This window comes from Oncorhynchus nerka, linkage group LG19, assembly GCF_034236695.1.
Source record: "Oncorhynchus nerka isolate Pitt River linkage group LG19, Oner_Uvic_2.0, whole genome shotgun sequence".
Classification (NCBI taxonomy): Eukaryota; Metazoa; Chordata; class Actinopteri; order Salmoniformes; family Salmonidae; genus Oncorhynchus; species Oncorhynchus nerka.
The window spans coordinates 36,584,530-36,610,447 of NC_088414.1; the positions used below are offsets into that span (position 1 = coordinate 36,584,530).

General features: G+C 40.1%; 1 protein-coding gene and 1 long non-coding RNA gene across 2 annotated transcripts in view; one reads left to right on the plus strand and one right to left on the minus strand.

The window, feature by feature from the left end:
- The first annotated feature begins 542 nt into the window (after window positions 1–542).
- LOC135562483 (uncharacterized) overlaps window positions 543–25,918 on the plus strand; it is a 33,644-nt gene continuing 8,268 nt past the window's right edge. The window contains exon 1 of the long non-coding RNA XR_010460007.1: window positions 543–1,426. This is a non-coding gene — a long non-coding RNA (uncharacterized LOC135562483). The remainder of the gene's footprint in view (window positions 1,427–25,918) is intronic.
- LOC115147079 (alpha-2Db adrenergic receptor-like) lies at window positions 20,781–22,458 on the minus strand. Its single transcript, XM_029689074.2, has one exon. The coding sequence runs from the start codon at window positions 22,441–22,443 to the stop codon at window positions 21,154–21,156; it is 1,290 nt and encodes a 429-aa protein (XP_029544934.1). The 5' UTR covers window positions 22,444–22,458; the 3' UTR covers window positions 20,781–21,153.

The following is a 25,918-nucleotide window of genomic DNA, read 5'->3' on the forward strand; positions in this document are numbered from 1 at the left end:
TATTTGGCATGTTTGATCCAGAAAAAAACAGCTTCCATATTGCGCAACGTCACTACAAAATATTTCAAAAGATGCCTGTAAACTTTGCCAAAACATTTCAAACGACTTTTGTAATACAACTTTAGGTATTTTTAAACGTTAATAATCGATCAAATTGAAGACGGGTCTATCTGTGTTCAATACAGGAAGACAACAAACCAAGCTACTTTTCAAGTCTTGCGCAACTCTCAACAGTGTTACGCAGTTCCTAGATGGCGGTACTTCTTCATTGCACAAAGGAATAACCTCAACCAAATTCCAAAGACTGGTGACATCCAGTGGAAGCGGTAGGACCTGAAAACAACATTGTTTCACAATGAGAACTCACTGAACAGACAGAGACCTAAAAAAAAAATCTGAACGGTTAGTCCTCGGGGTTTTGCTTGCTACATGAGTTCTGTTATACTCACAAACATGATTCAAACAGTTTTTGAAACTTCAGAGTGTTTTCTATCCAAATATACTAATAATATGCATATCTTATATTCTTGGCATGAGTCGCAGGAAGTTGAAATTGGGCATGCTATTTATCCAAAAGTGAAAATGCTGCCCCCTATACCTTAAGAAGCTAATGAAGGAAACTCCCATTTCCTTTTGAGTTTAACTAAATCAGAGGACCGGCCATGAGCCCAGTTCGGACCTGGCGTCATGAGACAGCCTTTTTCTGCTCCCCCGAATTAAACCTCCACTTTGAGAATTTCTCAACAGACCATGTTTCCCTTAATTACGAGAGGACAAAGGTTGCAGACCAACTTACCTCGAAAACGAGAGGGCTAAGGTTTGAGTAGTTTAGTTGGCTGAATCTTTTAACCATACCACGTGGTTAAACTCTTAGACTAACGACAGAATAAGAACAAGTCTTTGATATTTTAATTACTAGTCTGCAGCTAGGAATTCGGTATCATTGAACGCGAAGACCGACAACCGCCGAAACATTTATCCATAACGACATGAATGAATGTCACTCTGAACTATCCATTCTAACCATGACATAGAGAGCAGACAAACTCTCCAAAAGAAACAAACTTTTCAACAGACACCCCGACGACATACTGAGCGTAAATATATATATTGATTGCAATTGTTCTCGAATGAGTGAGCATTCATGTGCAAAGGATTAGCATTTCAATTGTTATAAATATCAACTTTGTCGTGTCTCATCTCAGTCAACCCCTACTTCCCTTTTGTACACCGATCCACGATGCCAGTTTATCCCACTAGGGAAACTCTGTTATCATTTCTTTGTAACTATCTACTGTTTGTTTATGCATTTCTGTGAATTACTTAGTTAGTAAATAAGTGATTTAAGACAATTGATGTATGGATGAAGACTGGGTTCGTGCAGGTAACCAACCATTTACGACGTTTGGAAGGAGACTAACGTGAGGTAAAATAAATAATTCATTCATTCAGAAGACTATTGATCAGATATAAAAATATCTGAAAAGTTATATTAGGAAAATTATAACTTTGTTATCTGAATACTTTCCTTTGTGCCCTGACTTCCTAGTTAATTACAGTTACATGATTAATCAGTTTAATTGTGTAATAATAGTTACAGAGAGTTATTTCATAAAGATTCATCTTCAGTTTGATGATAGTAAAGACACGACACTACTAAATTGGATACCACAAAAAAAGGGGTAAAAATGTAAATGTTATTGCACACACATTGAGTCCATGCAACTTATTATGTGAGATGTTAAGCACATTTTTACTCCTGAACTTATTTAGGCTTGTCGTGACAAAGGGCTTGAATAGTTATTGACTCAAGATGTTTGAACTTTTCATTTTTTATTAATTTGTACAAATTTAGAAAAACATAATTCCACTTTGACATTGTGGGGTATTTGTATTTATTTTGGATTCCCATTAGATTCCCAGCTACTCTTCCTGGGGTCCAAACACATTAAAGCCCTTACATATAAAACAAAAGATTAAACAGTACATCAGATAACATTATTACACCACTGCATATCTACAAAACAAAATGTACATTACAAAATGTATAATATCACCATACAACAATATTACAATGCATGTGTGTCTGTACCTTTGTGCGTGTCTCTTCACAATCCCTGTTGTTCCATAAGGTGTATTTTTACCAGTTTTTTCAATCTGATTCTACTGCTTACATCAGTTACCTGAGATCCAAGGAGTCATGGCTCCAGTGGTGGAAAAAGTACCCAATTTTCATACTTGAATAAAAGTAAAGATATATTAACAGAAAATTACTCAAGTCAAAGTCACCCAGTAAAATATTATTTGAGTAAAAGTCTAAAAGTTTTGGGTTTTTAAATATACTTAATTATCAAAAGTAAATTCAATTGCTAAAATATACTTAAGTAGCAAAAGTAAAAGTATAAATAATTCCTCATATTAAGCAAACCATACAGCACCATTTTTATTTTATTTTAAATTTACGGATAGCCAGTGGCACACGCCAACACTTAGACATAATTTACAAATGAAGCATTTGTGTTTAGTGAGTCCACTAGATCAGAGGCAGTAGGGATGAATAGGGATGTTCTCTCTATAAGTGTGTGAATTGGAGCTTTGTCCTGTCCTGCTAAGCATTCAAAATGTACTTTTGAGTGTCACGGAAAATATACGGAGTAAAAATACTATTTTCTTTAGGAATGTAGTGAAGTAAAAGTACTTAATCAGTACTTTTTATTAAGTTCTTTACACCAATGCATGGCTCTATGTAGTACTGTGCGCCTCCCATAGTCTGTTCTGGACTTGAGGATTGTGAAGAGACCTCTGGTGGCATGTCTTGTGGGGTATGCATGGGTGTCTGAGCTGTGTGCTAGTAGTTTAAACAGACAGCTCGGTACATTCAGCTTGTCAACACTTCTTATAAAAACAAGTAGTGATGAAGTTAATCCACTTCCAGGCATGAGAGATTGACATGCATATCATTAATGTTAGCTCTCCGTGTACTTTTACTTTTAAGGGCCAGTCGTACTCGACTTGCTCAATTTCCACATGATTCATCGTGAGATGTAGTTGAGGTTTAGGGTTTAGTGAATGATTTAGGGCTAACTTATTCCTTGCCACCCATTCTGAAAGGCAGTGTCCTGATCTATCAGTCTCTGGGGCTGCTGTTGAATCTGATCAGCCTGTCAGCAATAGAGCTCACCCACTCTGGATTATTATGCATCAGCTTATAACACTCTGACAGCTAATCTGCCTACAAGGAGCCTTACCAATGAAACCGCCTCCGAGGCAACATCCTGATTTATCAGCCTCTGAGGCTGAAATTGAATCTGATCAGCCTGTCAGGAATGGAGCTCACCCACTGTAAATGTAATATTATCCACAAAACATGTGTCCCTTGTAATTATACACATATCAGTTATGCAAGCTAACAACCAGCAAAGATACAGTGCCTTGCAAAAGTATTCATCCCTCTTGGCATTTTTCCTATTTTGTTGCATTACAACCTGTAATTTAAATTGATTTTTATTTGGATTTCATGTAATGAACATACACAATGGTGAAGTGAAATGAAAAAATAACTTGTTTAAAAAAAAGCAAAAAAACGTAAAAGTGGTGTGTGCATATATATTCACCCCCTTTGCGATGAAGCCACTTTCACCCCCTTTGCGAACAAAGCGTCCTTCACTCACGCCGCCAAACTTACCCTAGTAAAACTGAATATCCTACCGATCCTCGACTTCGGCGATGTCATCTACAAAATAACTTCCAATACTCTACTCAGCAAACTGGATGCAGTTTATCACAGTGCCATCCGTTTTGTTACTAAAGCACCTTATACCACCCACCACTGCGACCTGTATGCTCTAGTCGGCTGGCCCTCGCTACATATTCGTCGCCAGACTCACTGGCTCCAGGTCATCTACAAGTCCATGCTAGGTAAAGCTCCGCCTTATCTCAGTTCACTGGTCACGATGGCAACACCCACCCGTAGCACGTGCTCACTGATCATCCCTAAAGCCAACACCTCATTTGGACCCCTTTCGTTCCAGTTCTCTGCTGCCTGTGACTGGAACGAATTGCAAAAATCGCTGAAGTTGGAGACTTTTATCTCCCTCGCCAACTTCAAACATCTGCTATCTGAGCAGCTAACCGTTCGCTGCAGCTGTATATAGTCCATCGGTAAATAGCCCACCCAATTTTACCTACCTCATCCCCATACTGTTTATATTTATTTACTTTTCTGCTCTTTTGCACACCAGTATCTCTACCTGTACATGACCATCTGATCATTTATCACTCCAGTGTTAATCTGCAAAATTGTAATTATTCGCCTACCTCCTCATGCCTTTTACACAATGTATATAGAGTCTCTTTTTTTCTACTGTGTTATTGACTTGTTAATTGTTTACTCCATGTGTAACTCTGTGTTGTCTGTTCACACTGCTATGCTTTATCTTGGCCAGGTCGCAGTTGTAAATGAGAACTTGTTCTCAACTAGCCTACCTGGTTAAATAAAGGTGAAATAAAAATGTTTTTAAAAATGTAAAAATAAGATCTGGTGCAATTACCTTCAGAAGTCATATAAGTAACAAAAAAAAAAGTCAACCTGTGTGCAATCTAAGTGTCACATGATCTGTCACATGATCTCAGCATATACAAAGGCCCCAGAGTCTGCAACACAACTAAGCAAGGGGCACCACCAAGCAAGCAGCACCGTGAAGACCAAGGAGCTCTCCAAACAGGTCAGGGACAAAGTTGGAGAAGTACAGATCAGGGTTGGATAATAAAAAAGATCAGAAACTATGAACATACCACATAGCACCATTAAATCCATTATTAAAAAATTGAAAGAATATGGTACCACAACAAACCTGACAAGAGAGGGCCGCCCACCAAAACTCACAGACCAGGCAAGGAGGGAATTCACCAGAGTGTCAATAAAGAGACCAAAGATAACCCTGAAGGAGCTGCAAACCTCCACAGCAGAGATTGTAGTATCTGTCCATAGGACCACTTTAAGCCGTACACTCCACAGAGCTGGGCTTTAAAGAAGAATGTCCAGAAAAAAGCCATTGCTTAAAAAAAGTAAGCAAAAATGTTTGGTGTTCACCAAAAGGCATGTGGGAGACTCCCCAAACATATGGATGAAGGTACTCTGGTCAGATGAGACTAAAATCAAGCTTTTTGGCCATCAAGGAAAACACTATGTCTGGCGCAAACCCAACACCTCTCATCACCCCGAGAACATCATCCCCACAGTGAAGCATGGTGGTGGCAGCATCATGCTGTGGGGATGTTTTTCATCACCAGGGACTGGGAAACTGGTCAGAATTGAAGGAATGATTGATGGCGCTAAATACAGGGAAACATTTAATTGTCTTGGAATGGCCTAGTCAAAGCCCAGACCTCAATCCAACTGAGAATCTGTGGTATGACTTAAAGATTGCTGCACACCAGCGAAACCCATCCAACTTGAAGGAGCTGGAGCAATTTTGCCTTGAAGAATGGGCAAAAATCCCAATGGCTAGATGTGCCAAGCTCATAGAGACATACCCCAAGAGACTTGCAGCTGTAATTCTTGCAAAAGGTGACTCTACAAATAATTGACTTTGGGGGGATGAATAGCTATGCACGCTAAAGTTTTCTGTTTTTGTCTTATTTGTTGTTTGTTTCACACCCAAAAATATTTTGTATCTTCTGGTAGGCATGTTGTGTAAATCAAACGATACAAACCCCCCAAAATCTATTTTAATTCCCGGTTGTAAGGCAACAAAATAGGAAAAATGACAAGGGGGTGAATACTTTCGCAAGCCCCTGTAACAAGCTAGCTATCTAGCTAACAAGAGTACAAGGGATTTTTTATTTATTCATATGTCCTCTCTGGACTTCTGTCAAATCCACCACAGAGATAAAAATGATTTTTTTTTTATGTTGCTTTTTTTAATAAACCTCGGTCAATGGAAACCTGCCCATCTCTGACAGGCCGATCAGATTCAATTTCAGCCTCAGAGGCTGATCAATCAGGATGCTTCCCCAGAAGCGATTTCATAGTTAAGGCTCCTTACAGGCAGATTAACTAGCAAAGTGCTCCATTGGAGTATACGGTAACACTTTTGTTGGGGACATTTATTATTATCATAAAGCCTACACAAGCATTTTATATTTCCAAATGAAAATGTGTTGCATAACGGTGAGTAGGGATGAGTCACTATGCCCCCTTTCAACTGCCTACCTACAGTAGGCAGGATTTTACATAAAATTAGTCCATCCAGTGCAACCTAATCAGGTGCCAAGATGTAGTGTTTTTATGTTGTTTGCAAGAGAGTAGAATAGGTCAACAATATCAAAGGTTAACGATAACAAATAGCATAAAATGGAAAGAGAAAAACAAGCTCAGCTCCTGTTCTCTCGCCTTCTCTCAAGAAATTAGTTTTGAAAGTTGAGTCTAACCCTTAACCTCTCTGGTGGAGATGAAATCAGTCTCTTGGTACAGTCTATTTTTCCTGGAAACTGAAACCTTCAAAAGGTAGAGTGCAGTGTGTACCCGTCCTCTTCTCTCAAAGTAGATTTGATCAACCTGGCTGGTGCCCACAGCAAGGCAAGCCAGCCTCCCACTCCACAGTTTCCTGGTAAAGAGAGAAGGATTTCTATCATTGAGAGAGCGGAGGGAGCTGTGATTCAGTGGGAGTGTTGTGGAATGGGCTCCTGAATCACAACTAGCTTTCCCAGAGTGTGAATTATACCGTGACATTTGGGGGTCTCTATTTTAGTTTTTAGCTACCTCCTATATGTGTACGCACACCCACATAAAGACATAATTTAACGATACAACCAGTCGTGATGTTTTCATCTTATTATCAAACAAAATCACTTATAAAAGTAGGCTACCTGTGCATGTTCACCCACTCCAAAATAATTCCAGCATCTAAATTCCAGCATGCCATTTGATGAATAGAAAGAGACATATGTTATAAAACATCAACAAGTGTAATGATTGTCATTGGGTCTGCACTCTTGTAGCCTGAATTAATTGGTCCGTCTTGCTGACAAAATTACTTTTTTGTAGAAATGAAAGTTGGGACACCTGAAAAGGGGCTGAGATACAGGACTGTCCTGGGATGATAAGTGTAGCTACATGGAAAATATTGTTTAAACCATGACACAGAGGTGTGTGTGTGTGAGGGGGTTAGTTTAATTTGGAATAAGCTTTTATTTTCAATTTACCACTGTAGCAGTACAAATGGCATTTTTAACAAATAGGAAAATGGTGTTAACTCTTTTGCATTTTAGGGGGACTCATTTCTCATTCAGAGGGTCTGAGACCCCCCTGAGCCCCCTCGTAATTCGCACTCTGAGATTACCGGCCTCTGAGGACAGCACAGAGTCTATGCACAATTATCATACATGCTTTGGCTGAAACTAAGGCTGACTGACTGTGTACTGTATCTCACTGGTGGCTGATTCAACTCACAAAAACAGACAAACAAACACCCTCTGGCACTCTGGTGGAGCATTCTGTCAATTAAAAATGAATGTGCTGAGACAAAAAAAGCAGCCTTTCCCTGCATTATTTCGTGGTGGTATGAGACCTTGAAATAACACAGACATGACAGATTTGTCAGTCCTCATTTGATGGGTCATGTTTTCTCAGGTAGAACCCATCTGCACTCTAAAAATAAAATGGCTCCTGGAGTATCCTTTAGGAGTTTTTACAAATTAAAACTGTGTGGGAACCCCTATAAGTTCTTTGAATAGCTATTTAAAAGGGTTCTTCAAAGAACCCCTTTTAATGGATCCCTGAAGAACCTTTTGGGGTAAATTTTTTAACTACCCCCCCCGCCATTAGTAATAATAATACACATAACGATAACAACAATAACAAAATATTTTAGTTGTCAGTGTTAATTATGATTTTAGTGGCAAAGCAGAATTTAAAAAATCCAAATATGAGGTAAACTCCCAGCAGAGCCCCAATATAATGGGTATATCGTCTGGCATGTTGATGTTAATGTTCTCCGTATCCATCGCCATAATGATTTTGCAGTGCATGGTGATCTAACAGGTTTCCTGTTATTTTCATTAGAGGTACAAGGGAGGGTGAAGTCGATAAATAAATAAAAACTTTTAATTATACAGATGATTAACAAAACATGCACCCAACAGTATTCATACCTTGGTTTTTGTGGTAAATGTGAATGAGAAAAAGTGTTTGGATAATGGTTTTCATACACACACGTTGTCCATCATGTTGAGGCCTAAGGGATATTCATTGAAGAGGTAAGGAAGGAGGATGGTAAATGTGTTCAGCATAACATACCAATTGACATACCTTTATATGCAAACTATTTATTTGCAAATTATGGTGGAAAATTAGTATTTGGTCACCTAAAAACAAGCAAGATTTCTGTCTCTCACAGACCTGTAACTTCTTCTTTAAGAGGCTCCTCTGTCCTCCACTCGTTACCTGTATTAATGGCATCTGTTTGAACTCGTTATCAGTATAAAAAACACCTGTCCACAACCTCAAACAGTCACACTCCAAACTCCACTATGGCCAAGACCAAAGAGCTGTCAAAAGACACCAGAAACAAAATTGTAGACCTGCACCAGGCTGGGAAGACTGAATCTGCAATAGGTAAGCAGCTTGGTTTGAAGAAATCAACGGTGGGAGCAATTATTAGGAAATGGAAGACATACAAGACCACTGATAATCTCCCTCGATCTGGGGCTCCACGCAAGATCTCACCCCGTAGGGTCAAAATGATCACAAGAACGGTGAGCAAAAATCCCAGAACCACACGGGGGGACCTAGTGAATGACCTGCAGAGAGCTGGGACCAAAGTAACAAAGCCTACCATCAGCAAGGGCATTAAAGATTAAACGTGGCTGGGTCTTTCAGCATGACAATGATCCCAAACACACCTCCCGGGCAATGAAGGAGTGGCTTTGTAAGAAGCATTTCAAGGTCCTGGAGTGGCCTAGCCAGTCTCCAGATCTCAACCCCATAGAAAATCTTTGGAGGGAGTTGAAAGTCCGTGTTGCCCAGCAACAGCCCCAAAACATCACTGCTCTAGAGGAGATCTGCATGGAGGAATGGGCCGAAATACCAGCAACAGTGTGTGAAAACCTTGTGAAGACTTACAGAAAACGTTTGACCTCTGTCATTGCCAACAAAGGGTATATAACAAAGTATTGAGATAAACGTTTGTTGTTGACCAAATACGTATTTTCCACCGAGCAAATAAATTCATTAAAAATCCTACAATGTGATTTTCTGGATTTTTTCCTCATTTTGTCTGTCATAGTTGAAGTGTACCTATGATGAAAATTACAGGCCTCTCTCATCTTTTTAAGTGGGAGAACTTGCACAATTGGTGGCTGACTAAATACTTCTTTGCCCCACTGTACCTAGAGTCATAGGGTGCCAGCATTCTAGCTATCGGAGTTGAGTGCATTGCATTAGCTGTTGGGTAGTTGTGGAGTGGGCTCTTGGTTGGCTAGTGTACTGACTGGGTGATTAAATCACGCTTTAGATAAACCTTTCATTTTCTGATGAAGTCAAGCAAAGAAGGGAAAGGAGAATACGGGACCCAGCTCATTCAAATATCTGAGCTTCATCGTATTATATTGGAGCTCATAAAATAATTATTATTATCCAAACAAAGGGTTGGATTGAGAGGGAGAAGACAGAATGGATCGACGGAAGGAAATGTTGAGGCTTATGAAGCCTCCATAAACCCTTTGTAAAGCCTATGGAGGCTTCATAAACCCTTTGTAAAGCCTATGGAGGCTTCAGAAATCATTCATAACATAATGTCATGCTACTGCAAAAGCCACATTTGGTAAAGCACAATACAAGGACCTTTTATATTACATTTGTCGTATGACTTTGCATATATATTATTTGTGATGAATATGTATGTCTTAGGGGATATACGGGCTTTATCCACACCGAAATGTTTGATTTGATCAAACAACTGATACCATATGTTGTCAGAATATGCTGTAACATGGCAGAGCTGGTTGGGTCATTTCTTTGGCACAGAGAAAAACAGTTGGCAGGTAATATCAAGCATTTTTCATTTGAGGTTGACTATATTTCCACAGATGCTGTATATTTAATATTTGTTATTTAAAGATCTTTGATTTTCAAACGCTCAACAGTGACATATCATTCAACTGTGTCGTCAGGGGCGGACTAAAAATGATAGAGGGCATCAAAAAAATATGCTTGTTGTTATTGATTTCTCCAACTGTTTCCTTACCAACATGTTTTTATTACTTACACAATATCTCACTTTACATTGTTCTCGCTCTGTCTCGTTCTGTCTCTCTGGATGCCATTGAGGTTTTACCAATTCAAGTTATTTTCCCCTTTCATTTGTCCTGTCCCATCTGTTTCCTCTGTTTCCGTTTAGTGAGCTTGTTGTCCCCAGAAACGTCAGGATGTCACTACATCTCAACTGACAACAGTTCCAAACTTTGAATAAATCATTATTCAGATGGGAAATCTGATCCTTCTTGTTCATATTTCTCAATACAAACACCATTTCTGTGCCCGGACTGAAGAGATGAGCACATTGGATCTTTCTGCGTTATTTCAGGCATATTGGAGACCTTGGGAACACAAAAAGTGACCTGGTTATGGTCAGGTGCAGGAAGCTTCATCTCTGCTGTCGGTCTGCTATCATGTTTAGCTTTACTCTAGCTGGCAACCATGAACTGCAGGAAGTAAAGAGACAACTACCTGACTGATTGGCTGACTGGTAAGATGACTGACTCTCTGGCTGACTGACTGGCTCACTGACTCACCACTGGCTGACTAACTGGCTGACCGACAAGTTGACTGACTGACTAGCTGTCTGACTTGTTGACTGGATGGTTGACTGACTGGCTACCTGGTTGACTGACTCGCTGTCTGACTAGCTGGCTGTCTATGGTTGACTGGCTGTCTGACTGGTTGACTGACTGACTTGTTGACTGGATGGTTGACTGAATGGCTGACTGATTGGCTGGTTGACTGGCTGACACTTTGACATCTGCTGATGTAAAAGGGGATTTATAAATATATTTGATTTGAAAAGAGAATAGAGAGTGCAGGAATGTCTGAGTATGGAAGGAGGAGATGTGAAAACAATGGGATTCAGGGACACAACATTACCTTTAGAAGTTATTGTCATTTAATGCAGAGAGAAATGTCAACGGATGGATGAACTAAAGTAGAGTCTCAAAAACACTGCCTCTGTGAATATTGCAAGTTAAGTATTTTCTCAATTAATGTTAGACAGGAAGAGGTGCAACGCTCACTCACCACTAAATGTGTAGTTTTATTAGACAACTTTAAAAGATTGATGTTTCGGACTACGATGGCCTTCTTCAGAATAATCACAAAGGGAATGGACAAGTTCATATAGGGCATGGGGAGACAATTAATGCTTAGTAAATATAAATGTTATTAAATATCCTGTGTGGGTTCAATTTGCAATTGCAAACAATTGATGCAGTGTATATAGGCAGGTCTGGTACAATGTTTGGTTAGATTATTATTATTTTTTTTTCAATGAGATGAGTCAAACCATGATGATATTAGACCTACAGTTGAAGTCGGAAGTTTACATACACCTTAGTTAAATACATTTAAACTCAGTTGTTCACAATTCCTGACATTAAATCCTAGTAAAAATGTAACTTAAAATGATGTGTTTGTGCAAATTCTCTCATATGTTCAACTATACTGTAAGTTATTATATGGACATCTTAGCTAAAAAATCATGTGGAACACGTTACAAACAGTGCTTTTAAATGATGTTTTCAACTTAGTGCCTTCAGAAAGTATTCACACCACTTTACTTTTCCACATGTTTCTGTGTTACAGCCTGAATTTAAAATGGATTACATTCAGGTGTGTTTGTCACTAGCCTACACACAATACCCCATAATGTCAAAGTGGAATTATGTTTTTTTTTCATATATATTATTAAAAATGAAAAGCTGAAATGTCTTGTGTCAATAAGCATTCAACCCCTTTGTTATGGCAAGCCTAAATAAGTTCAGGAGAAAAACTGTGCTTAACAAGTCACAATAGTGTTTAACAATATGTTTAAACAACTACCTCATCTCTGTACTCCACACATACAGTACAACTATCTGTAAGGTCCATCAGTCGAGCAGGGAATTTCAAACACAGATTCAACCACAAAGACCAGGGAGGTTTTCCAATGCCTCGCAAAGAAGAGAACCTATTGGTAGATGGATCCAAATAAAAACTGCAGACATTGAATATCCCTTTGAGCATGGTGAAGTTAATTCTACTTTGGATGCTGTATCAATACACCCAGTCACTACATAGATACAGGTTGAGATAATACCAAGAGTGTGCAAAGCTGTCATCAAGGCAAAGGGTGGCTACATTGAAGAATCTCAAATATGTTTTGATTTGTTTAACACTTTTTTGGTTACTACATGATTCTTTGTGTGTCATTTCATAGTTTTGATAAATAAATAAAAAGAACAAGCACATTATTTTAAATTAACTGCATTTTTGCCTATGTTTTGTTTAGGCCAAGAATGTTTTCTTTTCTTATGTTAACACTGACCAAGGATAATATTTAGCTATTTGATTTATAATTTGAGAACCCCTTTAGGTATATAAAAAATATATAATTAAATGAAACATTGAATTTGGCCTGACTGCTATTAGCCCATATAAATGAATTGAATAACAGATTCATGCATGGAAAAACAGTCAAAAAATCAAAGGAACTTTGCTTCCAAGTGTCTGTCCTATCCACCTAATTTTCGAATGTTGCTGTGGGCACATCCAAAGCCAATAACTATAGCGATTACGTAGGCTTGCCACGGAACTATAACATGTTGCTGAGCATCCACACTAGAGGAAAGTTGGTCATTTATCTTTCTGTAGTCCTACACCTGTCAATTAGCTGATGAATACATCGTACTGCACGCTGCCTGTCAATACGGTGTCTGCATTGGCCAGAGCCACACATCTTGCACTTCATTGTAATCAGAGGGCTAATATTAACTCTATGCTGCCAGTCTCTTTTGGCTGAGAGTTGAGGAAAAGACTGACTGCATCCCTTCTTGTTTTTATAAGAAACATTCATGTGTTGGAAATTCTAAATGGTTTGCATAGTTAACTTACACACAGCACTGACAAACACACTTACCCCACCAGACATGACACCAGAGGTGTTTTCACAGTCCCCAGATTCAGAACAAATCCAAGGAAACGTACAGTATTATCCAGAGTCATGAGTGCATGGAACTCCCTTACATCTAATATAGCGCAAGTGTACAGCAAACCTGGTTCCAAAAAACAAATAAAGCAACACCTCACGCCACAACGCCTCTCCCCGTGTCAAATCAAAATGTATGTCACATGTGCCGAATACAACAGAGAAATGCTTACTCACAAGCCCTTAAACAACAATGCAGTTAAGAAAAATACAAAAAAAGCTGAACTAAAGTAACAAATAATTAAAGAGCAGCAGTAAAATAACAATAGCCAGGCTATATACAGGGGGTACCAGTACAGAGTCAATGTGCGGGGGCACCGGCTAGTCGAGGAAATATATACATGTGGGTAGAGTTATTAAAGTGACTTATGCATAGATAATAACAGAGAGTAGCAGCAGCGTAAAGGGGGGGGGGGGGATGCAAGTAGTCTGGGTAACCATTTGATTAGATGTTCAGTAGTCTTATGGCTTGGGGGTAGAAGCCTCTTGGACCTAGACTTGGCGCTCCGGTACCGCTTCCTCTGACACCGCCTGGTATAGAGGTCCTGGACGGCAGGAAGCTTGGCCCCGGTGATGTATTGGTTCACTACAGCCCCGTCGATGAGAACGGGGTGTACTTGGTCCTCCTTTTCCTGTAGTCCACAATTATCTCCTTAATCTTGATCACGCTGAGGGAGAGGTTGTTGTCCTGGCACCACACATGCAGGTCTATGACCTCCTCCCTATATGCTGTCTCGTCGTTGTTGGTGATCAGGCCTACCACTGTTGTGTCGTCGGCAAAATTATGGTGTTGGAGTTGTGCATGTCCGTGCATTCATGAGTGAATAGGGGGTACATGAGGGGACTGAGCACGCACCCCTGAGGGGCCCCTGTGTTAAGGATCAGCGGGGCAGATATGTTGTTATCTACCCTTTCCACCTGGGGGTGGCCCGTCAGGAGGTCCAAGATCCAGTTGCAGAGGGAGGCGTTTAGTCCCAGTGTCCTTAGCTTAGTGGTGAGCTTTGAGGGCACTATGGTGTGGAATGCTGAGCGGTAGTCAATGAATAGCATTCTCACATACAGTTGAAGTCGGAAGTTTACATACACCTTAGCCAAATAATTTAACTCAGTTTTTCTCAATTCCTGACATTTAATCCTAGTAAAAATTCCCTTTCTTAGGTCAGTTAGGATCAAAACTTTATTTTAATAATGTGACATGTCAGAATAATAGTAGAGAGTGATTTATTTCAGCTTTTATTTCTTTCATCACATTCCCAGTGGGTCAGAAGTTTACATACACTCAATTAGTATTTGGTAGCATTTCCTTTAAATTGTTTAACTTGGGTCAAACGTTTCGGGTAGCCTTCCACAAGCTTCCCACAATAAGTCGGGTGAATTTGGCCCATTCCTCCTGACTGAGCTTGTGTAACTGAGTCAGGTTTGTAGGCCTCCTTCCTCGCACACGCTTTTTCAGTTCTGCCCACAAATATTCTATGGGATTGAGGTCAGGGCTTTGTGATTAACCACTCCAATACCTTTACTTTGTTGTCCTTAAGCCATTTTGCCACAACTTTGGAAGTATGCTTGGGGTCATTGTCCATTTCGAAGTACCATTTGCGACCAAGCTTTAACTTCCTGACTGATCTCTTGAGATGTTGCTTCAATATATCCACATAATTTTCCTGTCTCATGATTCCATCTATTTTGTTAAGTGCAGCAGTTCCTCCTGCAGCAAAGCACCCCCACAACATGATGCTGCCACCCCCCGTGCTTCTCGGTTGGGATGGTGTTCTTCGGCTTGCAAGCCTCCCCCCTTTTCCTGCAAACATAACGATGGTCATTATGGCCAAACAGTTCCATTTCGGTTTCATAATACTAGGGGGTGGGGGGGGGGGGGGGTGGTATGATCTTTGTCCCCATGTGTAGTTGCAAACTGTAGTCTGGCTTTTTTATGGTGGTTTTGGAGCAGTGGCTTCTTCCTTGCTGAGCGGCCTTTCAGGTTGTATCGATATAGGACTTGTTTTACTGTGGATATAGATATTGTTGTACCTGTTTCCTCCAGCATCTTCACAAGGTCCTTTGCTGTTGTTCTGGGATTGATTTGCACTTTTCACACCAAAGTACGTTCATCTCTAGGACACAGAAAGCCTCTCCTTCCTGAGCGGTATGACGGCTGCGTGGTCCCATATTGTTTATACTTGCGTACTATTGTTGTACAGATGAATGTGTTACCTTGTTAGAGGAATTAAATTCCTATATGTTTATTACCCAATTCAATTAATACACAGCCCATTTCTAAGGATTTGTAAGAAACTTATTTGCATAAAATGGGTGGAGACCAGTCTCAAAATCAAGCACTAGCGTTTATTCTCGAGAGTACTGAATATGATACAATTTAAAACAGGTTATAAACTGAAAATGACATCATTAGGTTTCAAACTGTCCCGTCCCTCTTCCACTCCGGTACAATGGCAGTATAGTTCTCAAGCCTTCCTTCATCGACCCCCCACTAGTATAGATCATTTCTGACCAGGCCAAGGTCTTCCTGTGTAGATAAGCATTCTAGCCAGTCTGACGATAAGTTCATTCGTTTCTACCAAGGAACAGACAGTCATTGTTCTAATTTTTGATTATAATTACACACATTATATTCAGTACTAGGATTAAAATAAAATTCATACATCTATACAGTAACATAATAGTATTCTGATTAGTCAGTACTGATTGAAATGTATACATAAGTAGTCATTTTTTATTTAAAAAATCCCTTAACATACCTTCAGGCATTTGGAAATTGCTCCCAAGGATGAACCAGACTTGTGGAGGTCTACATTTTTTTTGTCAGAGGTCTTGGCTGATTTCTTTTGATTTTACCATGATGTCAAGCAATGATGCACTCAGTTTGAAGGTAGGCCTTGAAATACACCTCCAATTGATTTAAATGATGTCAATTAGCCTATCAGAAGCATCTAAAGCCATGACATCATTTTCTGGAATTTTGCAAGCTGTTTAAAGGCTCAGTCAACTTAGTGCATGTTAACTTCTGACCCACTGGAATTGTGATACAGTGAATTATAAGTGAAATTGTCTGTCTGTAAGCAATTGTTGGAAAAATGACTTGTGTCATGCACAAAGTAGATGTCCTAACCGACTTGCCAGAACTATAGTTTGTTAACAAGAAATTTGTGGAGTGGTTGAAAAACAAGTTTTATTGACTCCAACCTAAGTGTATTTAAACTTCCGACTTCGCCTGTAAGTGTTCCTTTTGTCCAGGTGTGAAAGGGCAGCATGGAGTGCAATAGAGATTGCATCATCTGTGGATCTGTTTGGACGGTATGCAAATTGGTGTGGGTCTTAAGTTTCTGCGATAATGGTGTTGATGTGAATCATGACCACCCTTTCAAAAGCACTTCATGGATACAGACGTGAGTGCTACGGATCGGTAGTCATTTAGGCAGGATACCTTAGTGTTCTTAGGCACAGGGACTATTGTGGTCTGCTTGAAACATGTTGGCATTACAGACTCAGACAGGGGGAGATTGAAAATGTCAGTGAAGACACTTGCCAGTTGGTCAGCGCATGCTCGGAGTACACGTCCTGTTAAACCGTCTGGCCCTGCGGCCTTGTGAATGTTGACCTGTTTAAAGGTCTTACTCACATTGGCGGCATAGAGGTTAAGCAAGCCCGCGTTTATGTGAAGCAGTATGGTGTGATCTTTACTTGCCTTGTGAGTCGAGCTGTCCATCTAGAAGTTGCTAGTTATCTGGATACTGATTCCTGCATCAACGCCCTGCGCAGGTTCATCTGTCGAAGGGGCCCAGTAACAAGTATCAGAACAGACAATGGAACCAACTTTGTTGGAATACACAGAGAACTAGGAGAAGCTCTGAAAGAGCTGGTTCACAACAAGATTCAAAATGAATTACTGAAGGAAGGAGTGACATGGTCATTCAACCCTCCCTCTGGAGCCCACCATGGAGGAGGGTATGGGAGAGGTTGATCCGACTGGTGAAAAAGATCCTCTATTCAGTCCTTAAAGAGAAAGTACTGGATGATGAGGCTTTGCAAACAGCCTTGTGTGAAGTTGAGGCGATTATGAACGACAGACCAATCACAACTGTAACAAATGACCCTAATGATCTAGAACCCCTGACTCCGAACCATCTGCTTCATCTGAAAACTAAGCCAGTCCTGCCACCAGGACTATTCCAGAGAAGCGACCTATACTCACGAAGGTGATGGAAGCAAGTACAATATATCACTGACCTCTTCTGGAAGAGATGGATCAGGAAGTATCTTCCACTTACGCAGGAGCGGAACAAGTGGAACAAAACTAAGAGAAACTTCAGTCCTGGTGACCTAGTGGTCATCGTCGATGACACCGCCCCAAGGAACTCTTGGCTAATGGGGCGTGTGGTGGAGGCGTTGCCAGGGGCCAAAGGTCTTGTCCGGAGCATCATGGTTAAGACTAAGACCAATATCTTACAGAGACCTATCAATAAACTCTGTCTGCTCCTTGAGGCGATGGAGTGACACACACACACACACACACACACACACACACACACACACACACACACACACACACACACACACACACACACACACAGTGCTCCATCTTAGAATCATGTGCACCTCTGATTCGTTGATGTCGTACTCTTACATTCTTTGATGTCATACTCATACATTTTTGGACGTTGAACACCTTTACACTTCAACTCAGTCTGAGATCTATGGACTATTTTCCTATATGGCACCTTGTATATTTGTATATAGTTATGAACTGTAATAGTGCTCTGGTATAGAATGTTTTGTGTATTGGCTCTACGTTTGAATATTAAGTAATTGTTGTGCATTCAGTGCAGTCAACAATTAGGGGCCTGTATGTTAGAGCCAATTTGGACATATTTGTATAAAAGACTGAACATACTGAGCTCCGTGTACATTTCTGTAAATATATTAAATATTCATGTACATGATGAAATATTAGGTACGTACCTTTATGATTTATATTTACCTGATTGAGATATATTAATTTGTTAGTGTAACTCAGTTTTTGGCCCCCCCTCTAGCCCATTCATTGTATTGTGGTAAGTGTGTTAGGATAAAGGCAGGAAGTTGGGCCTCCGGGGGAGGGAGTCCTTGCTAGATGCGGGAGCGGTATAGTTTTTTGACCATACATACATACATACATACATACATACATACATACATACATACATACATACATACATACATACATGTCATATTATGTATTTTCCATATCAAGTAATCAATGCTTTAAGTTGATTGGAGAATCATTTCTTTGTTAGATATAAGAAGAATAAACATTTTTGTTGCACCATATCCCTGGATGTCATTGAATGTTTGGCCATTTGGAAACATTGAGTGTGGACTGTATGCGTACCAAACAACCCCGCTTCAGGCTTGGGCAGTGGCTATGGTAAAGAGGAAAGGAAGCCACTACACCAGTGTTTTCCAATCTCACTTTTTCTCTCCTCAACATTCCCCGACATGCATTTTCTATGCTGTAGGCCTGTTTTACAATTAGCAATTAGCAAGACCAAGCCTGCTTCTTTTCCCGAATAAGCTATTAGGCCTATTGGCTATTAAAACAAATTATATATTTTTTTCAATGTAAAAGTCCTATAGCTTTTCCTGGGATTTCACGATAAGAGGAATGGCCTGCGTTGTTCCAACTATGTACCACAACGGCCCAATTTAGCTAATTGATCCGTTCAATGATTTCCTAAATTCACACACCTGGTCTTCCAAAAACATGAAGCGTCTGTGGCACTCCAGGACCAGGGTTGCCTACCCCTGCCTGTTGCGCACGGGGGACAGTTGGAAGAAAGAGGCTAGTGATGTATAGCCGAAGTAAGAAGCTAAATATTAGGCCATTCATTAGCTGAATATTAAGCCATTCATTACCTGAATATTAGGCCTTAGGCTAAACATTTACCAGTCAAAGTGCAAGAAAAAAAGTTATCAGTTGATGAAATGGCCGATCTGTAGTGCGGTCTTCGGGCACACAAACCTCCACTATTGATTAGGCCTCCGTTTTTTTAGACAAGACAATTATTATACATGGGTTACAACAGAGCAATGAGGAATTTATTTGTAGTATCAAGTGATTATTGTTCATAGGCTGTCAACTGCAGTGATATAGGCTAATTTGAATAACCGCTCAAACTTCCTGTTCTGTTTCAGGCCGAAACAACGGCATAGTCCTACAGCCTAGGCCTGATTATGCAACCATTTGGATCGGTTTGGGTCTATTCTTGACAGTTCTGAAGGTCCAGAAAGGTACATTAGCAGACCACTCATATGGGGTATTATGTCAGGATGTAACCCAGTGTTAAGATTGGCCTACAGGAAAATGTGGGCTTCTCCCTTCCAACTCCCCGAACGTTCTTAATGATGTAGCCTATTTCACATTCAGAAAGCAATAGTAAGCATGCATAATTCATCCAATAGGCTAAAGAAAACAAGTTGAAATATGTGTCCAACAAGCTTTTGTAGTCTGGCTTTTCCTGGGACTCCACAAGAGTGTGCAAAGCTGTCATCAAGGCAAAGGGCGGCTACTTTGAAGAATCTCAAATATATATATTGTTTGATTTGTTTAACACTTTTTTTGGGTACTACATGATTCCGTTTGTTATTACATTGTTGATGTCTTCACAGAAAATATTACAAATAAAGAAAAACCCTTGAATGAGTAGGTCTTTCCAAACGTTTGACCAGTACTGTATACTTCCATAACTGATACCAGGCTACCTTCAGATTAGTCTTGATGCTTGTGGGCATCCTAGAGCAAAACAACCGACATGAGTCTCATGTTTCCATAGAGGGGTCATATTAGTCTGTAGCTCAAATTGTCTGGAAGTTACAGACAGAAGTTGGCAGAACAGGCTGTCAAATCAAAGGCACTCCTTTGATATAAAGTTGTTTTTTTACAAAAATGAAAAACACATCAGTTTGTCTCTTTCACAAGAGTAATAACATGTTCACCTACTTAAGACATTGTCTCTAGTACAGAGTTTCCAAACTTAGAGGCGCAACGTCGCAAGACTTCTGGGAACACTATAGCGAAACAGACCAATCCGACCAGGCCTGGGTTTGGGGTTTGAGAAGTCAATGAGAGAATTGAAAAATGATTACTTAGTAGTTCATTTTCTCAAAATCTAAAGGCACAACCTAGATTCGATTGTGTGATCAGGGATTTATTTTGGAGAAGCAGTTTCTGCCTATCTTCTTTACTGTACTGTCTTTGTCTCTAGCATCTGCTGGGTCCAACAATTGGGATGTTCCGCTTCAGGAGAAATGGAAAGAGAGCCTTTGACATGACTTCTGCTTTTGGACCTTAATACGGCGACACGACATCTTAACTCATCCTCCACATTTACTGGATTGGTTGAACAATGCAGAAGAGAACCACCTCTGACAGTTTGGTTTTTCTTCTCGTCAAGACCAGTATGTAGGGGATCTAATCGCAGATATCTTGTTTATGCCTGCTACATTAGGTTAGATGTCTCAGACAGTAACAAGTCATTAATTGCCTCTTTACATCAAAAGCCCTTTAATGTATTAATAACAGAACACTGCTAAATGTGATTAACAACATGGAGAAACATAACAGTGTAGTCTGACTCATGCTTCTCGAATATGTAGATTGGATACAGAATTCTTTGTTTTTAAATAAATTATGCAGGTTTGCAACCTGATGCATTCAAGTCCACAGAAACACCATCTGACGGTTACAAACTCACTAATTTTGAAGTCAATTTTTACATGACATTAAATTATTATTATTTAAAATCTTATCACAGTATTCTACAAACACTTTTTTACATGTCTCATAAGTACAGGTACTAAACGCAACAGAGCTTACCCACACTCACACACATATAGAGAGAGATACATTTTTTTTGTAAACCTATGTGTGTGATGTCTGGCATATGATCTTCTTGAAAGATCTCCGAAAATCGCGATTAAATATTGTATAAATGATAGGGTTCACTGAACTGTTACAGTAACCAATCCAGAAAAACAGATTAAAGAGAGCATCCGGAATTGGGCAACAATCTCTGCATATTGCGTGCAGACTGTATGTAAAAAAGAAAGGGAACCAGCAGAGTACAAACACCCCCATCACCACTGCAAGGACAAACGTAAAGCGTTTTTCACGCATCTGCGCCAGTTTGGTCTTTGACAGTGACATCTGTCTAATCTTTTGCTCCTGAGAGAGCTTCGCGTTGCGGTTTGAAGCCCATGACACGCGACAACTCTGTTTTGGGAAAGTGTTTGCCATCTCCACTTTCACTCTCTTGGAGAAGAGACAGTTCTTGGGTTTGCTGTCGGCGACGCAGCTCTCCTCCAGGTCAATATCATCGAGCTCTCCTTTCCGCATGTGGCCACCTAAACTGGGGCTGCTGGGACTCTCCACCTCAAACTTCCTCCTGGGCACGAAGCACGTCTCCGACTGCGAAGGCTGTCTCTCCGTCCCGTTCTTTGCTGCAAACACGGTTGATGCGCGCTGCTTGGCCACTTTATATATTTTACAATACACCAGAATCATGATTAGACCCGGGGCGAAAAATGATACCAGACAAGACGAGAGAATATACCATGTTTCGTTGTTGAGCAAGCACTCATGCTCGTCGTGTTTGGTCATAAGTAACGGTGGAAAAGAGATGACTGCTGATATGACCCAGACCACGGTGATCATACACTTAATACGCCTGGGCGTCCTCTTCCGATTGTAGCTAACAGCTTTGGTTACAGACCAGTACCTGTCCAGACTTATGGCACAGAGGTGCACTATGGAGGACGTGCAGAAGAGGACGTCAAGGGCCAAGTAGAAGGCGCACCAGGTGCTCCCAAAGTACCAGTAACCCATGATCTCGTTGGCGAGGGAGAAAGGGATGACCAAGGTGGCCACTAATATATCTGCCGATGCCAAAGAGACCAGGAAGAGATTCTGCGGCGCACGGAGCGCGCGGCTGGTGAAAACGGCCACCACAACAAGTACATTCCCTACGATTGTCACCAGAATGATAACGGTGACCAGGAACACGATGAAGACGGCCACGCTCTGGGAGTGAGGCAGAGGTCTTTGGGCACTCGTGCCATTAGTATCCTCTGATGAGTTCGATGCGGCAAAAGCTGTTGGGGTTATATCCATTCTGGATAGACACGTCTGTTCCTCCCCATTCTCCTCATGCATTCCAAGCAGAGATACACAAGGCGAGGGTCGCAAATTGCGCAATTTGATCAAAGTAGTGATTTTCATCTAATCAGTTGACCCATTATGTGGAAACATCACTGTTCAATCGAAACCACAGACGGAATGACCAGGAGAAGTAGCATCCTGCAGTGTTTTGTTTTTAGTGCGTACGCACAAGGTTGCCCGCGACTCCAACAATGCCTGGCCACGCTCTACAGTTTTGTATTTGTGCAAGGAAAGAAAAATGTTTTGAATGTATGGTTCCCTCGCGTACGACGGCAGTCCAAGAAACCAGGGTCAGATGGTAGCCTGAAGTTCCTACTTTAATCTGGTCGTTGCGCATTGGCCGCGTTCATGCTAGAGTGGAGAGAAATGTTAGTTCGGAGAGAGGGAGAGGGAGAGAGAGAGATGGAGGGGTGGGGGAGGGAGAGAGAGAGATGGAGGGGTGGGGGGCGTTTACTGCGCAATTACGCACATGATTAAACCATGGGAATAGGGTAGTAATGGCAGTAAAGACAGGTGAATGTATTGTCAAATGAACACAACATCACCGTTTGGAAATCTGTGCAAATGTTCTAGTTATCTTTAGAAGCGTAACATAACGTTAATTGTCAAACGTGGTGCGTTTCAGTTAATTAGATCAATAAAAAAATACCCATTTAATTAGAGCGGCATTATCTGAAGCCTGGAGGCTCAAAGAATTTGAAAGTCTGCCCCACAGCCAACCAGCCAATAGTTTGTTGTGTCACACACACACTTTAACTATGACACTTGTATTCACTATGAAACAAGACGATGATCAAGCCACCTGATATTTTGATATGTCGATACATATGCGGTGAGCTACATAAGTATTGGGATAGTGACACATTTTGTTGTTGTTTTGTCTCTACTCCAGCACTTATAACATGACTATGAGGTTAAAGTGCAGACTGTCAGCTTTAATTTGAGGGCGTTTTCATCCATGTCCGTTTGAACCATTTAGAAATTACAGCACTTTTTTTTACACAGTATTTACACATTTTAGGGACCAAAAGTATTGGGACAAATTCACTTATGTGTATTAAAGTAGTCAAACGTTTAGTATTTGGACCCAAATTCCTATAATTGTGAAACTTAGACACTTTTTCTGTTTGTTTTTGGTTGTGTGTCCGATAATTTTGTGCCCAATAGAAATGAATGGTAAATCATGCATTGTGTCATTTGAGTTATATTAATTTTAAATAAGAATAGAATTTGTTTCCAAAAACGACTACATTAATGTGGAATCTACCATGATTACGGATAGTCCTGAATAAAGTGAGAAAGTTAGATACACAAATGTCAATACATAATCTCTCACCATTACAATAACAGGGGAGGTTCGCATTACTTGGGGGTGGGGTGATGATATTTGGGCATCTGTAACTTTCTCACTCACCATTATTAATGATTTATTCAGGACTATCTGTAATCATGGTAGGATCCACATTAACATAGATGTGTTTAGAAACAGTCTTATTTACAAGTGAATCCAAAATGACACAACACATTTTTTTTACCATTCATTTCTATTGGGCACAAAATAATCTGAAACACAACCATCACAAACAGTAAATGCATCCAACAAGTTTGTAGAGTCACAAGCTTGATGTAGTCATTATGTGCTGGGAATATGGGTCCAAATACTAAACTTTGACTACTTTAATACACATACGTGAATTTGTCCCAAATCTTTTGGTCCCCTAAAATGGGAGGACTATGTTCAAAAAGTGTTGTAACTTCTAAACGGTTCACCCGATATGGATGAAAATATGACATTACTGTAATTACCACGCGGGAATCCAGTACCTGACTTTTGTCATCTGTTCAATGTCAACCTACAGGAAAGTGTGCCCTCAGGCCTGGAGGGAAGCAAAAGTCATTCTGCTACCCAAGAATAGCAAAGCACCTTTAACTGGCTGAAACAGCCCGCCAATCAACCTGCTACCCCCCTGGTGTTTGACCAGATACAAAGCTATTTCACAGTAAACAAATTAACAACTAACTTTCAGCATGCTGTCGTGGACATTTCCTGTATTACCAAATCATGAGAGAGCAAACCACACACAAGTCAGAGTTATCATAAAGTCAATTTTTAATTATATGAGCTTCACCATAGCCCTGTGACTCTCAGATCAATTCAGTGTCATAAATTAATTCTCTGAGAGTGCTTACAAAACAGTCCTTGGTATCATTTATAGCCAAGACACACCCATCAAAACTCACATGACGAATAACAGATCTTAGGAATATTATACAAATAACCTTTTACCAGAAAAAGGAGTATCCCATAATTTATAGCATTAGCTATAAATTATTGTTCAGTTTGGTCTCCTAAACCAAAGCTCTTATCTCGTTCTTGGTACCACTTAGAACCAAAAACATTACCTCATCCAATGGCATATATCAAATACACCCTATCCTGGACAAGCTTACAGAGAGATGTGACTGGCACACAGAGATTGTGGAGCCACCTAACTGGTTCCCCATTCATCACACCATCCCCTCACATGGTTTAGGAATAATTTACAGACACATTCACAGATAAGACTAACCCGACCTCTCCCCTCTCTGGGCCCAAGTAACTAAGCATACTTATGAAAAGTAATAAAACATCTTATTTATAAATGTTACCTAAAGAATTCTGATTCTGCTACGACATTCCCCTCTCAGGGACATTGCCCCTTCTAAAGAATCAGAACATTAATTACATACTCAATATTTAAAATAAAATAAATCAAATCCCTTCAATGTCAAATACCTTAGCTTATATGTAAGCTTTCTCCCTTCTGAAACTAAGTTTACAACCTTTATTCTACAAGACAAACTTGTACATGTTTAATAACACAGAATAATCCATTTGAGGAAAATAAAAACATAACATAGAAATGCTCCCTAAGTTACATGAGAACCAGTATCTAAACACAGGCCTCCTCACAACATATAGGACAGGCATCCCTCTAAGTCCTCATGCTCAGAGATGTAGTCAGGAATAGAGAATAGGTCAGGGAAATCATTCATATTCCAAATCATAATTAACAACCCAACTATTTATCCAACCAAAGTTTAGAATGACATTCCTCAGTGATTCAAATTGGTCTTATCACTCAAAGTAAAAACCTCAATTTAACACACATCAATATTAGCAGATTTTACATTCATTCAGTATAATTATCCCATAATTCCACTATTAACTTTTTTAATCATGATTATAATACAGATCAGTATCTCAATGCATTCTTAATCTAAATTACTATAATTTTACATGGTGTAGACCTCTACAATCAACCTAATACCACAAAAGTATAAAACCATTTTATTGGCACAGTTGATCCCCTCTCAAGCACTGATTCTTCTGGCGTCTTTTTCGTTCTTCTTCAGATAGCTTTACAATTCAAAGTGGACGGCCCATGATAATGTCCCAATTTCAATGTCTCATCTTTACCACTCATGT